At 42.4% G+C, this 13,119-nt stretch overlaps 1 protein-coding gene across 6 annotated transcripts in view; it reads left to right on the top strand.

Annotated features, from left to right (window-relative positions):
• The window catches only part of LOC308659369 (7-dehydrocholesterol reductase-like), a 117,284-nt gene that overhangs the window by 79,360 nt on the left and 24,805 nt on the right, over positions 1–13,119 (top strand). For 5 of the 6 annotated variants that reach the window (XM_081312914.1, XM_081312917.1, XM_081312916.1 and 2 more), the window contains 3 exons: positions 10,050–10,153; positions 10,524–10,746; positions 11,474–11,561. In XM_081312914.1, coding sequence (XP_081169040.1) covers positions 10,056–10,153; positions 10,524–10,746; positions 11,474–11,561 — 409 coding nt within the window. In that variant the 5' untranslated portion in view covers positions 10,050–10,055. Of the gene's footprint in view, positions 1–8,681; positions 8,705–10,049; positions 10,154–10,523; positions 10,747–11,473; positions 11,562–13,119 lie in introns of those variants that run through there. The other variant, XM_081312918.1, reaches the window with a different exon arrangement.

A 13,119-nucleotide genomic window follows, 5' to 3' on the forward strand; every position in this document is an offset into this window, starting at 1 on the left:
GCCCTGGACCCAGCTGTTTTAAACAACTTTCGTCCAGTCTCCAACCTTCGCTTTCTTGCGAAGGTTGTTGAGAGTGTGGTGGTGCAGCAGCTCCCTCTGTTCCTGGAGGAAGCTGATTATCTAGACCCGTACCAATCGAGCTTCAGGCCCAGGTACAGCACGAAGACGGCATTGGTCGCGCTGGTGAATGATCTCTGGCGGGCTCGGGACAGAGGTTGCTCCTCTGTCCTAGTCCTATTAGACCTCTCAGCGGCTTTTGATACCATCGACCATGGTATCTTACTGCGGCATCTTCGGGGGTTGGGAGTGGGAGGCACCGTTTTTACGGTGGTTCTCCTCCTACCTCCTGGGACGTTCGCAGTCTGTGTTGGCAGGAGGGCAGAGGTCGGCCTCGAGGCCTCTTGTTTGTGGAGTTCCTCAGGGGTCGGTCCTCTCGCCTCTCCTGTTCAACATCTATATGAAGCCGCTGGGTGAGATCATTCGTGGTTTTGGGGTTGGGTATCATCAATATGCTGATGATACCCAGCTTTTTATTTCTACCCCAAACCACCCCAGTGATGCCCTCTCCGTGATGTACCGTTGCCTGGAGGCGGTCCGGGTCTGGATGGGGAGGAACAGGCTTCGGCTCAACCCTGACAAGACTGAGTGGCTGTGTGTGCCGGCGTCTCGAGAAAATCAGAATATTCTATCGTTAATTATGGGGGGTGAGATATTACCCCCCGTAGATAGGGCTCGCAACTTGGGTGTCCTCCTAGATTCACAGCTCTCCTTGGATGATCATATAGGAGCTGTGACTAGTGGGGCCTTCGCCCAGGTTCGCCTGGTGCGTCAGTTGCGGCCCTATCTCGACCGGGATGCCTTGCGCACAGTCACTCATGCACTCGTGACCTCCCGTTTGGACTACTGCAATGCTCTCTACATGGGGCTGCCCTTGAGGACTACTCGGAGGCTCCAGCTGGTGCAGAATGCAGCCGCACGAGTGGTGGTGGGGGCTTCCCGATACTCCCATGTAACACCTCTACTCCGTGAGCTGCATTGGCTTCTGGTTGCCCTCCGGGTAAGATTCAAGGTGCTGGTTACGACCTATAAAGCCCTAAATGGCATGGGTCCGGGTTACTCACGGGAGCACCTGCTGCCAGCATCAACTTCCCTTTGTCTAGTGCGCTCCCACAGAGAGGGCCTCCTTAGGGTGCCATCGGTCAAAGAGTGTCAACTGGCGGCCCCCAGGGGGAGGGCGTTCTCTGTGGGCGCGCCAGACCTTTGGAACCGTTTACCGGTGGAGCTCCGGACGGCTCCCGACCTTCGCTCCTTCCGATGTGACCTAAAAACATATTTATTTGAACAAGCCGGCCTGGTCTGATGAGTTTAGGGGTATTTTAATGCTTTGTATTAATTTATTGAATTGGGCTGTTGTATTTAATATTTTTTAATTTTTATATATTGTATTTTATTGTATTGCCCTGTACACCGCCCTGAGTCCTTCGGGAGAAGGGCGGTATAAAAATTAAATTAAATAAAATAAAAAAAATTAATAAAATAAGCCCTACAGCACCTTATAGAACTAACACCAAAAAACGATGTCCTTATCATCATGGGGGATTGGAATGCTAATGTAGGAAGCCAAAAGATAACCAGAATAACAGGCAAGTTTGGCCTTGGAGTACAAAATGAAGCAGGGCACAGGCTGATAGAATTTTGTCAAGAGAATACGATGGTCATAGCAAACACTGTTTTCCAACAACCCAAGAGACGGCTCTACACATGGACATCACCAGACGGTCAACACAGAAATCAGATTGACTATGTGCTCTGCAGCCAAAGATGGAGAAGCTCTATACAGTCAGTAAAAACAAGACCAGGAACTGACTGTGGCTCAGACCATGAGCTTCTCATTGCAAAGTTTAGGCTTAAACTGAAGAAAGTAGGGAAAAGCACTAGGCCACTCAGGTATGAATTAAATCATATCCTTGTTGAATATACAGTAGAGGAGATAAATAGATTTAAGGAATTAGATCTGATAGACAGAGTGCCTGAAGAACTATGGACAGAGGTTCGCAACATTGTAGAACAGGTAGCAACCAAAACCATCCCAAAGAAAAAGAAATGCAAGAAAGCAAAATGGCTGTCTGAGGAAGCTTTGCAAATAGTTGAGGAAAGGAGGGAAGTGAAAGGCAAGGGAGAAAAAGAAAGGTACGCCCAATTGAATGCAGAATTCCAGAGAATAGCTAGAAGAGATAAGAATGCCTTCTTAAATGAACAGTGCAAAGAAATAGAAGAAAACAATAGAATAGGGAGGACCAGAGATCTTTTCAAGAAAATTGGAGAGATGAAGGGAACGTTTCATGCAAAAATGGGCATGATAAAGGACAAAAATGGCAGGGACCTAACAGAGGCAGAAGAGATTAAGAAGAGGTGGCAAAATTACACAGAAGAACTATACAAGAATGAGCTTAACATCCCTGATAATCACAATGAGGTGGTCACTGACCTCGAGCCAGACATCCTAGAATGTGAAGTGAAGTGGGCCTTAGAAAAGCTGAGCAACAACAAAGCTAGTGGAGGTGACAGTATTCTAGCTGAGCTATTCAAAATCTTAAAAGACGATGCAGTAAAAGTGCTATACTCAATTTGCCAGCAAATTTGGAAAACTCAATAGTGGCCACAGGATTGGAAAAGATCAGTTTACATTCCAATTCCATAGAAAGGCAGTGCCAAAGAATGTTCAAACTATCGCACCATTGCACTCATTTCTCATGCTAGTAAAGTTATGCTTAAAATCCTACAAGCTAGACTTCAGCAGTATGTGGATCGAGAACTACCAGAAGTACAGGCAGGATTTCAAAGAGGCAGAGGAACTAGAGATCAAATTGCCAACATACGCTGGATCATGGAGAAAGCTAGAGAGTTCCAGAAAAACATCTACTTCTGCTTCATTGACTATGCTAAAGCCTTTGATTGTGTGGATCATAACAAACTGTGGCAAGTCCTTAAAGAGATGGGTGTACCAGACCATCTTATTTGTCTCTTGAGAAACCTATATGCGGGCCAAGAAGCAACAGTGAGAACTGGACACGGAACCACTGATTGGTTCAAAATTGGGAAAGGAGTCCGGCAAGGCTGTATACTGTCCCCTTGCCTATTTAACTTATATGCAGAGCACATCATGAGAAAGGCAGGGCTAGATGAATCAAAAGTTGGAATTAAGATTGCCGGAAGAAACATCAACAACCTAAGATATGCAGATGATACCACTCTAATGGCAGAAAGTGAAGAGTAACTGAAGAGTCTCTTCTTGCGAGTGAAGAAGGAGAGTGCAAAAGTTGGGTTGAAACTAAACATTAAGAAAACCAAGATCATGGCATCCGGCCCTCTCAATTCCTGGCAAATAGATGGGGAAGAAATGGAGGTAGTGACAGATTTTATTTTCCTGGGCTCCAAGATCACCGCAGATGGGGACTGTAGCCAAGAAATTAAAAGACGCTTGCTCCTTGGGAGGAAAGCCATGGCAAATCTAGACAGCACACTAAAAAAGCAGAGACATCACCCTGTCAACAAACGTGCGCATAGTCAAGGCTATGGTCTTCCCAGTTGCAATGTATGGCAGTGAAAGTTGGACCATAAAAAAGGCTGAGCGCCAAAGAATTGAGGCCTTTGAACTCTGGTGCTGGAGAAGACTCCTGCGAGTCCCTTGGACTGCAAGGCGATCAAACCGGTCAGTCCTAGAGGAGATCAACCCTGACTGCTCTTTAGAAGGCCAGATCCTGAAGCTAAAACTCAAATACTTTGGCCACCTAATGAGAAGGAAGGACTCACTGGAGAAGAGCCTAATGCTGGGAAAGATTGAGGGCAATAGAAGAAGGGGACGACAGAGAATGAGGTGGCTGGATGGAGTTACTGAAGCAGTAGGCGTGAGCTTAAATGGACTCCAGAAGATGGTAGAGGACAGGAAAGCCTGGAGGAACGTTGTCCATAGGGTCGCGATGGGTTGGACGTGACTTCGCAACTAACAACAACAACAAGAAAGGAAAGTCAAGTAGCCAGCAGCCAACACTTAAGAAAAAAAAATGTACCAAGTACTGGCTGCTGGCTAAGGCAGCCTCCCCAAATGGCTCCATTCGTAAGTAAACAAATGCTACAGGCAAAATCCATTCAGGACAAAAATACTTCAAAATCCCAGGGACTTCCGGTTTGCCACAGCCGTCACAGCCTCCTGGGAGATGACCTTCGTCTCCTCCATCCAGTTTCGCATCGCTGGGGGGCCTTATTGATGAAACCTTATTGATGAAAGCCATAAATATGTTTTTATGTCTTAAAATAGAATATTCTTAAATGGATAAGATGTGTACTTTGAATATAAGATGCTGTTATGAGTTGAGACGAAGAAAATTTTGGTTATGTAAAACTCAGAAGCTAAAATATTAACAGGTTAACTGGAATATTGATTTGTGCATAAGGATTATGTAAAGATGATCAGATATATATAAGTTAAAACTTTATTCATGAAAGTAATAAATATGTCTTTTTGTAATAGTAAGGGAAAAAATATTAGTTTTAAATATGAGATAGTAGATGTAAAGAGGAAGTATTAAATGTGGAAATAAAAGCAATTTTGGTTATTAAATTTAAGAATTTAAGATACTTGAGAATTATTAGAAAACAAGAATATTATATTGCATTACTAACTTGTTGATGTAAATGGTAAGAACATATATAGATAAGAGGTGTATCCGGAACATTAAACTTTGGGAGGAATTGTGATAAAGGAGTTGGGCTCATTTAAAATTTGGAAATAATAATTATTAAATGTTAAATTTAAATATTAATGGAAAATTAAAAATGAGAAAAACTTGTTAGGTCATTGATTGTTTAAAAGATTGAAAGTTAAAGCAACTAAGGCATATATAAACTAAAAATTACTGATAAATGTTAGAAAGTTATTTTCCATTTGATTGATAGAACAAGAATTGTATTAGTTTAAATATGAGACAGTAGATATTAAGGGAGAAAGAGAGGGAATGGTGATTGTAACAATTTGAGTTTTGTACTAATGATATCTATGTGTAATAGAATTATTGTACTCAGCCGCCACATTGCTTTTCAAACATTTAAATGTAATATTAGAAAATCAATAAAAAATTATTAAAAAAATACTTCAAAATCCTTTGCAGCAAAACCTACAGCTAACAATAGCAGAGTAATAAAATTAGAACCAGTAACCCCTCACCCCAAAATCCAACCCAGGACATAAGCCATCAGCTTGATGTTTGCCCCTGCAAGTCTGCATTAAAAGATCTTTCAGAAGACATTGCGATTTTAAAAATATTTATGATATTAGCATCCCTGTATTTCTGCATATACTTACTAAGTAATAGCAGACGTATAATAATATGATGGCTTTAGAAGACACTGTAGATTCTAATCATCTTAACTTACATAGAATAATGTAAACAAATTATGTTTACATCATTCAATGCAAGCTCCAATCATTAGATAAAACTGAGAACTGATTGTGCTTGTGGCACATAGAAGCTTATGTTCAGGGGCTTCTGGTTCTGTGCAGTTAGTGCAACAGGTGATGTATCGTGGGACTCTGCACCCTACAGCTGATTTCTCTCTGTTTGGGGGCCCTAAATGGGCCAAAAGCCACCCCGAAGAGGTGGCAAAGAATGAGGGAAGCCCCGACGATCGTGGGGAGATTGCAGTCTATCTGGACATCCAGGGAAAGCTCTCCAGAAACCAGCAGAAGAAAAGCTTGTGTCATTCGTGAATCTAACCCAAGCTAAGTGCAGCCAAAGCCAAAAAGCACTAAATTGGTAGATCCAGCTGATCAGCACCTCTTTGGGGCTGTCAGGGTTCAGCAGAAACACCAGGATCAGTGCCGCTTTCCAGATGATCAGCACTTCTTTGGGGCTGTCAGGACTCAGCAGATCCTGGTGCTTCCCTGAGCCTAGAAGAAATATCAGCTGGAAAGCAGGACTGATCCTGGCACCTCCGCTGAGCCCCAAATAAGCGCTGATCAGCTGGAATGCGATGCTGATCCTGGCGCTTCTGTTGAACCCCAAAGAAGCACCGATCAGCTGGAAAGTGGCACTGATCCTGGCGCTTCTGCTGAGCCCCAAAGAAGCGCTGATCAGCTGGAAAGCGGTGCTGATCCTGGCACTTCAGCTGAGCTCTGACAGCCCTGCAGTTCCAGCTGTCCCTGACTCAGGCTTGTGCGTTGCTGCCGCCAGTTCAGCTCATTGCCCTCCCCTGCTGCCACTTCTTTAGGATGGTTGCGTACCACCTGCCAGGTGCCAATGTACCACACGTTGAAAAGCCCTGTGTTAGGTGGTCGTTATCAAGTTATTTTTTTCTTTCATTTAGTGAGCTTGTAAAACGTAATAAAATTAAAGTAATGGTGCAAAGAGTTGACTGATTGCCCAGAAAGCGATGTAAAATGGTATTAAGTTAACAAGGCTACAGTTATAAAGAAATTAGAAGAAAAATTGGTAGAAACTTAACCAAAGTTTCTACTGTACACTTTTCCCAAAAGGTTTCCACAATTTTGGCTACTACCGTAAACAGAAATAAAAAATATTTCTTGCACATGGTAAAAAGAAAAAAGAAATTTGATTGCAATCCAAAATCAGTTTATATTCTTGAAATAAAAAGGATCCAATTTTAAGTAAGGAAATATATAACTTAATATCTTTATTTTAATAGGCCTATTATCCACTGGAATGGTTGTTACAAGTGTAATTTTTCTAAACAAGTAAGTAATTAGAAATACTGTTTTGTAAGCTGTCCAGAGTCATTTGGTTGAGATGGACAACTATAAAAATCAAACAAACAAATAAACACAAGTTGATTTATAAAACAGGATACCACCTGCCAGGTGCCAATGTGCCACAAGTGGTACACGTACCACTGGTTGAAAAGCCATGCTTTAGTTAACTCATCTCTGGAAAATGCAGTTCTTGATTTTTATTGTGGGTGGTTGAAATTGGATTTTAGGATCATATGAATCTGACATTTTTAGTGATCTTCTATTATGTTTTCAAAACAGAACATTCAAGCAATCATATACTGTAAGTAGCTGATACTAATTTTATTAATCAATATTTCTCCAAAACGTTTATCCTCTGTGGAACTTCAGAAGCAGCAAAATCTTTGGATAAATATATAGAATAGAGGTTTATATGGAATAAAGAACGTGAGGAGGCAACACAAGGCAAATAATTTTTCTTTTAATTCCATTTTTAATTACATACATTCTGCTTGATCGAGGAATACTAAAAGTTCAGTGAATTCTCCTTTTTCATAATATTCATGGGGTGGCTACTGAAATCAACTTAGATGATTTGAGGCAGCTGCACCAATCAAGTGAGGAAGTATGAGATGATGCTGAAAAGTTGGAGCAAGTGATTGGATGGTGATTACCATATGCACTTAATGGGGTGTAGTTAAAAGAAGGAAAGGCTTAAAAAAGGGATAGGGGAATTTTATGTTAGTATTCTTTCTTTTGCTGAATGAGATTAAACAAAGGAGTTATTTCTTTATCTGAAGCTGAAGAATAAAGGCATAGGTAAGGAAAATTAACAGAATTCTAAGTGGACTGCTTCATATTGAATTAATAAATAATAGTAAAGCAAACTGATTGGGAAACCATTGCATATATTGTTTTGTACGCTGCATTTGTGGGATAGAAGCTAGTTGGCAGCAGGCTTTGGAACATTTTTTGTTGTCTTGTCTTCTAGTACTTTGGAAAATAAGTTGTCCCCCTCTTCTTTGTGGCAGCCCCTGAAATACTGGAATACTGCTATCATGTCACTCCAGTCCTTTTCTCTAGACTGGCCATACCCAACTCCTGCAACCGTTCTGTACATGTTTTTGTTTCCAGACTCTTAATCATCTTAGTTGCTCTTCTTTGCACTTTTTCCAAAGTCTCAACATATTTTGGGAATGTGGTGACCCAAACTGGATGCAGTATTCCAGCTGTGGCCTTACTAAGGCTTTATAAAGCGATCCTAATACTTCACATGATTTTGATTCTGTGCCTCTGTTTATACAACCAAGGATTGTATTAGCTTTTGGGGCTGCTGCCACACATGGCTGGTTCATGTTTAAGTGAACATCCACTAGGATTCTAATGTCCCTCTCAGTTACTGTTTTTGATCCAGGTTTCGCTAATCTGTACTTATACCTTTAGTTTTTCCTGCCTGGGTATTATACCTTGCTTTTCTGCACATTAAATTTAATGTTGTTGGATAGGGCCCATTGGTCAAGTCTGTCAAGCGTTAGGTCTGTAACGGTCCTGGATTCTTTCCACACCAAACACGGAACAAAAAACCAGGAAACTGGGAAAGAGGAACACAGTGTTTAACAGAAGCTAGAAAAGCAAACAAAGTTAGCACTGGGAGTGGTTTTGCTCCCAGTGCTCTAAATATCCTGCCCCTGCAGCTCCACCCAGCTCCACCCAGCCCCACCCTTCCCTTCCCAACAAGCCAGCATCCTGGTGGGTGGGTATAAATCCCACCCCGCTTCTTAGATACAGCCCTCTGGCTGTCCCCTGCTGTCCATGTAACATTCCATCCTGCCATCGATTCCACTGCCCGGTGAATTCTTTTATTGTCCTTTATTGTTTGTGTGTGTCAGCTTTAGGAGGAAGGAAAATCCAGCTCGTCTCCCCCAGGGAACACAACTCCAGACTGTCTCTGCAGTTCTGGTGACTACTGGGACCTCTCGCAGCCCGCTGGCTGCCTGGCTGTCCCTTAACGTCCCAGCTGTCCAGTGGAGCTCCCAGCCGAGTGGCGGGGCTTCCTGGCATCACAGATGTTCGGTGGAGCTCTCAGGTGGCAGGTGTCGTCGGCTGCAGCTCCCAGCTGTTCAGCAGGGCTTCCCGGCATCCCAGCTGTTCAGCGGAGCTCTCAGGTGGCAGGTGGCGTCGGCTGCAGCTCTCAGCTGAGTGGTGGGGCCGAACCTGGCTGGCAGGACGGGCGGAGGCAAGGCAGACGCTTGCCCCCCCAGCGGAATGTTGTGCCTGGGGCTTGACAGGCGGCTCCCCCTACCAGGGGTCCACCTGGAAAACAAGAAGACACATTTAGGGATGTGTTAAGAGACCAGACAGCCGCCCTTCCCCCCTGGCTTACCTGGGTATCGGCGATGGAACCTAGGCACTAAACACCTGGTTCCTGTACCCAGGAAGCGTCCATTACAGGATACTCCACCCATCTCACCAGCAGTTGCCTCCTTCGGTACCGGGAGTCTAAGATCTCCTGAACCTCGTACTGATCCCCTTGGATGGGACCTGGTTTGCCCACCCCGGGTTCCCAGGGGGTGTTCCCTGCCGGCTTTAAGAGGCTACAGTGAAACACCGGGTGTATCTTTCCTAGGAGTCAGGGCAAGTGCAGTCTAACGGTCACCGGGTTAATGAACTTTGTAATACGGAAGGGACCCAGATATTTAGGGCTAATTTCTTGCAGGGCACCCTTAACCGCAGGTATTTGGTGGATAGGTAGACATGGTCCCCCACTCGGAACAGTTTCTGGAGCCTCCATTTCTTGTTGGACTGGGCTTGTGCACTGGCCTCTACTTTAACCAAAGCTTTTTTCACATTATCACACACACACACACACACACACACACACACACCCATGTGGGTTATCCAGTCCTGTGGTTGGTAGGATGTGGGGTCTCCTTGCTGGTACTCAGGGATGGCGACGAAGTCCTACCCATGCACCACTCGGAAAGGGGTGTAGCCAGTATTGCTGTGGATACATTTTATAACTATCGTTTTATAATTATAATTCTTTTTAGCCTTAATTCTACCAAAATAATAGGCAAGAAAAGTTCAGTCAAAAGCTGAGGGTTTTTTTTTTCTCCCATAGTTAGTTAGCTATGCCACATGAACCTTGCCTTATTTTTCCTAAGGTTGTTAAAAGCAGAATTAATTATGAAAAAAAATCAAGTAGAGTTGCATATTGCATAATTGGACATAACATTTCACAAAAGAAAGGTTCTTTCATACTCAAGAATTTTATCATATGTTTGTGTAACCTCTTCTTCTACAGCTTCCAATGGCATCTCATAAAGACAGTCAATTTTCTGAAGGAAGAAAAAGTCAAAATGCTATAAATCAAAATGGAGCCTCTCATGGAGAGTGGGGTAGAGCATGGTAAGAAAATCTGCCATGTAGTGACTATAGCTGTGAAACATGTGTGCTTATAAAGAACTGTACAGGCTGGTTCTGTAAAATAGCCAGCTACTGCTGAATATTAGAGGCATTTGTTTAACAGCCAAAGGAGGAAGGGGTGTCATAGAGTATTTAAATTTACTTCTTTGAAATATTTATATGCTGGTTTTCTGTTGACACATCCAGAGTAGTTCATGAAACTGGCTTGTTTCAGCAAATACTGTAATTGTTAAGGGCAACAACACACTAAAATTGTAGAAATCATAATTCTGTTCAGAGTCAACCATTGACAGTAGAGTTTTGAGGTTTCTTTTTTTGGGGGGGAGTAACAATCTCTATGTGTCTTTTTCAGGAAGGCTGATTGGTTTTCTTTGATAAGTGTCATCTTTCTACTCTTCTCTTGTCCCTTTATGGTCTACTATTTTATAATGTCATGTGATCAGTACCATTGCTCTTTGAGTGAGCCAGCCATCCAGTTGCTTACGGGAAAAGTTCACCTCTTAGATATCTGGAACAAGACACCCTCTTTCTCTTGGAAAATTCTAATCCTTTACTTTTCTTGGGTAATATTCCAGGTACGTGTCTTGAAGCTTCTCTGTTGGAATCCAGTTATTGGGATCAAAATTAAGGTTGTTTTTAAAGCTGCATTCTAAAATTGGAGCCCTACATGTGAAAATGTGACTAGCAATATTGTGTTTGGGTGATGCTGGGAATAATGCTAACAACTAATATCCCTGGTTTCTTTGAGACATTTTTTTGTCTTGCTCTGTTTCATGTTTCCAACACTTCCAAAAGATTATGACTGACAGAAGAAAATGAGAGACTTGTGGTCCTCCAGAAGTTATGAAACCGAACTTCCAAAACCCATTGCCATTGGCTAGGCTTATGGACTATGCCAGGGGTTGTTATTTCAACCATATTTGCAGGGCAATAGGTTCCTCACCCAGAGCTAGATGGTGATTTGAAATAAACTAACACAGGCTCACCTTCAATCTTTAGTTGTTATTTCTATATTATTTCTGTATAAATATTTGATCATGGTATTGTCAGCTAGAAATTAAATGTTTTCTACAATTTCTATGTCCTCAAATGAGTTTTACTAAAATAGTCACAGTTCCATATGTATATTTCAGCTACATTTTTAAACAGCTACACTATTATGAGAGGTTGGGATATGAGTAAATGTCAGTTATGTAAAAATAGTTATATGGTCAATCCATGATTTATCCTCCTTCAAATGTACAATTGTACAACTTTAATTCACTTGTAAAGATATTGGCTTATACGTTCATTCCGTTATAGGGATTTTTGTTTATGATTCCTGACTTTTGTCATAAACTTATTCCTGGTTTTCGAGGAGGAGTACAAGAAGGTGCCATTTCACCTGCTGGTAAGACCATTTTTATTATATCAAGTAATAAAAATAAAGGAAAAATGAATGCCTCAAAACAATTATCTGCCAATTCAGCATGTTTCTAATTAAATGATACAATCACTGATCCCTACCATATGTTGGCCTACATTTCCCTCTCACCCTCAGTTGTTCCTAGAAGTCTTTTTGTCTTACATTTGGAGATACAGTCAGGTCCAGAAATATTGGGACATCGACACAATTCTAACATCTTTGGCTCTATACACCACCACAATGGATTTGGAATGAAACAAACACAATGTGCTTTAACTGCAGACTGTCAGCTTTGATTTGAGGGTATTTACATCCAACTCACGTGAACGGTGTAGGAATTACAACAGTTGGCATATGTGCCTCCCACTTGGTAAGGGACCAATAGTAATGGGACAGAATAATAATCATAAATCAAACTTTCCCTTTTTAATACTTGGTTGCAAATCCTTTGCAGACAATCATAGCCTGAAGTCTGGAACGCATAGACATCACCAGACGCTGGGTTTCATCCCTGGTGATGCTCTGCCAGGCCTCTACTGCAACTATCTTCAGTTCCTGCTTGTTCTTGGGGCATTTTCCCTTCAGTTTTGTCTTCAGCAAGTGAAATGCATGCTCAATGGGATTCAGGTCAGGTGATTGACTTGGCCATTGCATAACATTCCACTTCTGTCCCTTCATAAACTCTTTGGTTGCTTTTGTAGTATGCTTTGGGTCACTGTCCATCTGCACTGTGAAGCGCCGTCCAATGAGTTCTGCAGCATTTGGCTGAATGTGAGCAGATAATATTGCCCGAAACACGTCAGACTTCATCTTGCTGCTTTTGTCAGCAGTCACATCATCAATAAATACAAGAGAACCAGTTCCATTGGCAGCCATACATGCCCACGCCATGACACTACCACCACCATGCTTCACTGATGAGGTGGTATGCTTAGGATCATGAGCAGTTCCTTTCCTTGTCCATACTCTTCTCTTCCCATCACTCTGGTACAAGTTGATCTTGGTCTCATCTGTCCATAGGATGTTGTTCCAGAACTGTGAAGGCTTTTTTAGATGTCGTTTGGCAAACTCTAATCTGGCCTTCCTGTTTTTGAGGCTCACCAATGGTTTACATCTTGTGGTGAACCCTCTGTATTCACTCTGGTGAAGTCTTCTCTTGATTGTTAACTTTGACACACATACACCTACCTCCTGGAGAGTGTTCTTGATCTGGCCAACTGTTGTGAAGGGTGTTTTCTTCACCAGGGAAAGAATTCTTCGGTCATCCACCACAGTTGTTTTCTGTGGTCTCCCGGGTCTTTTGGTGTTGCTCAGCTCACTGGTGCATTCCTTCTTTTTGAGAATGTTCCAAACAGTTGTTTTGGCCATGCCTAATGTTCTTGCTATCTCTCTGATGGGTTTGTTTTGTTCCTTCAGCCTAATGATGGCTTGCTTCACTGATAGTGACTGCTCTTTGGATCTCATCTTGAGAGTTGACAGCAACGGATTCCAAATGCAAATAGCACACTTGAAATGAACTCTGGGCCTTTTATCTGCACATTGT

The sequence above is a fragment of the Vipera berus genome, assembly GCF_964194415.1.
Source record: "Vipera berus genome assembly, chromosome: 1".
NCBI classification, from domain to species: Eukaryota; Metazoa; Chordata; class Lepidosauria; order Squamata; family Viperidae; genus Vipera; species Vipera berus.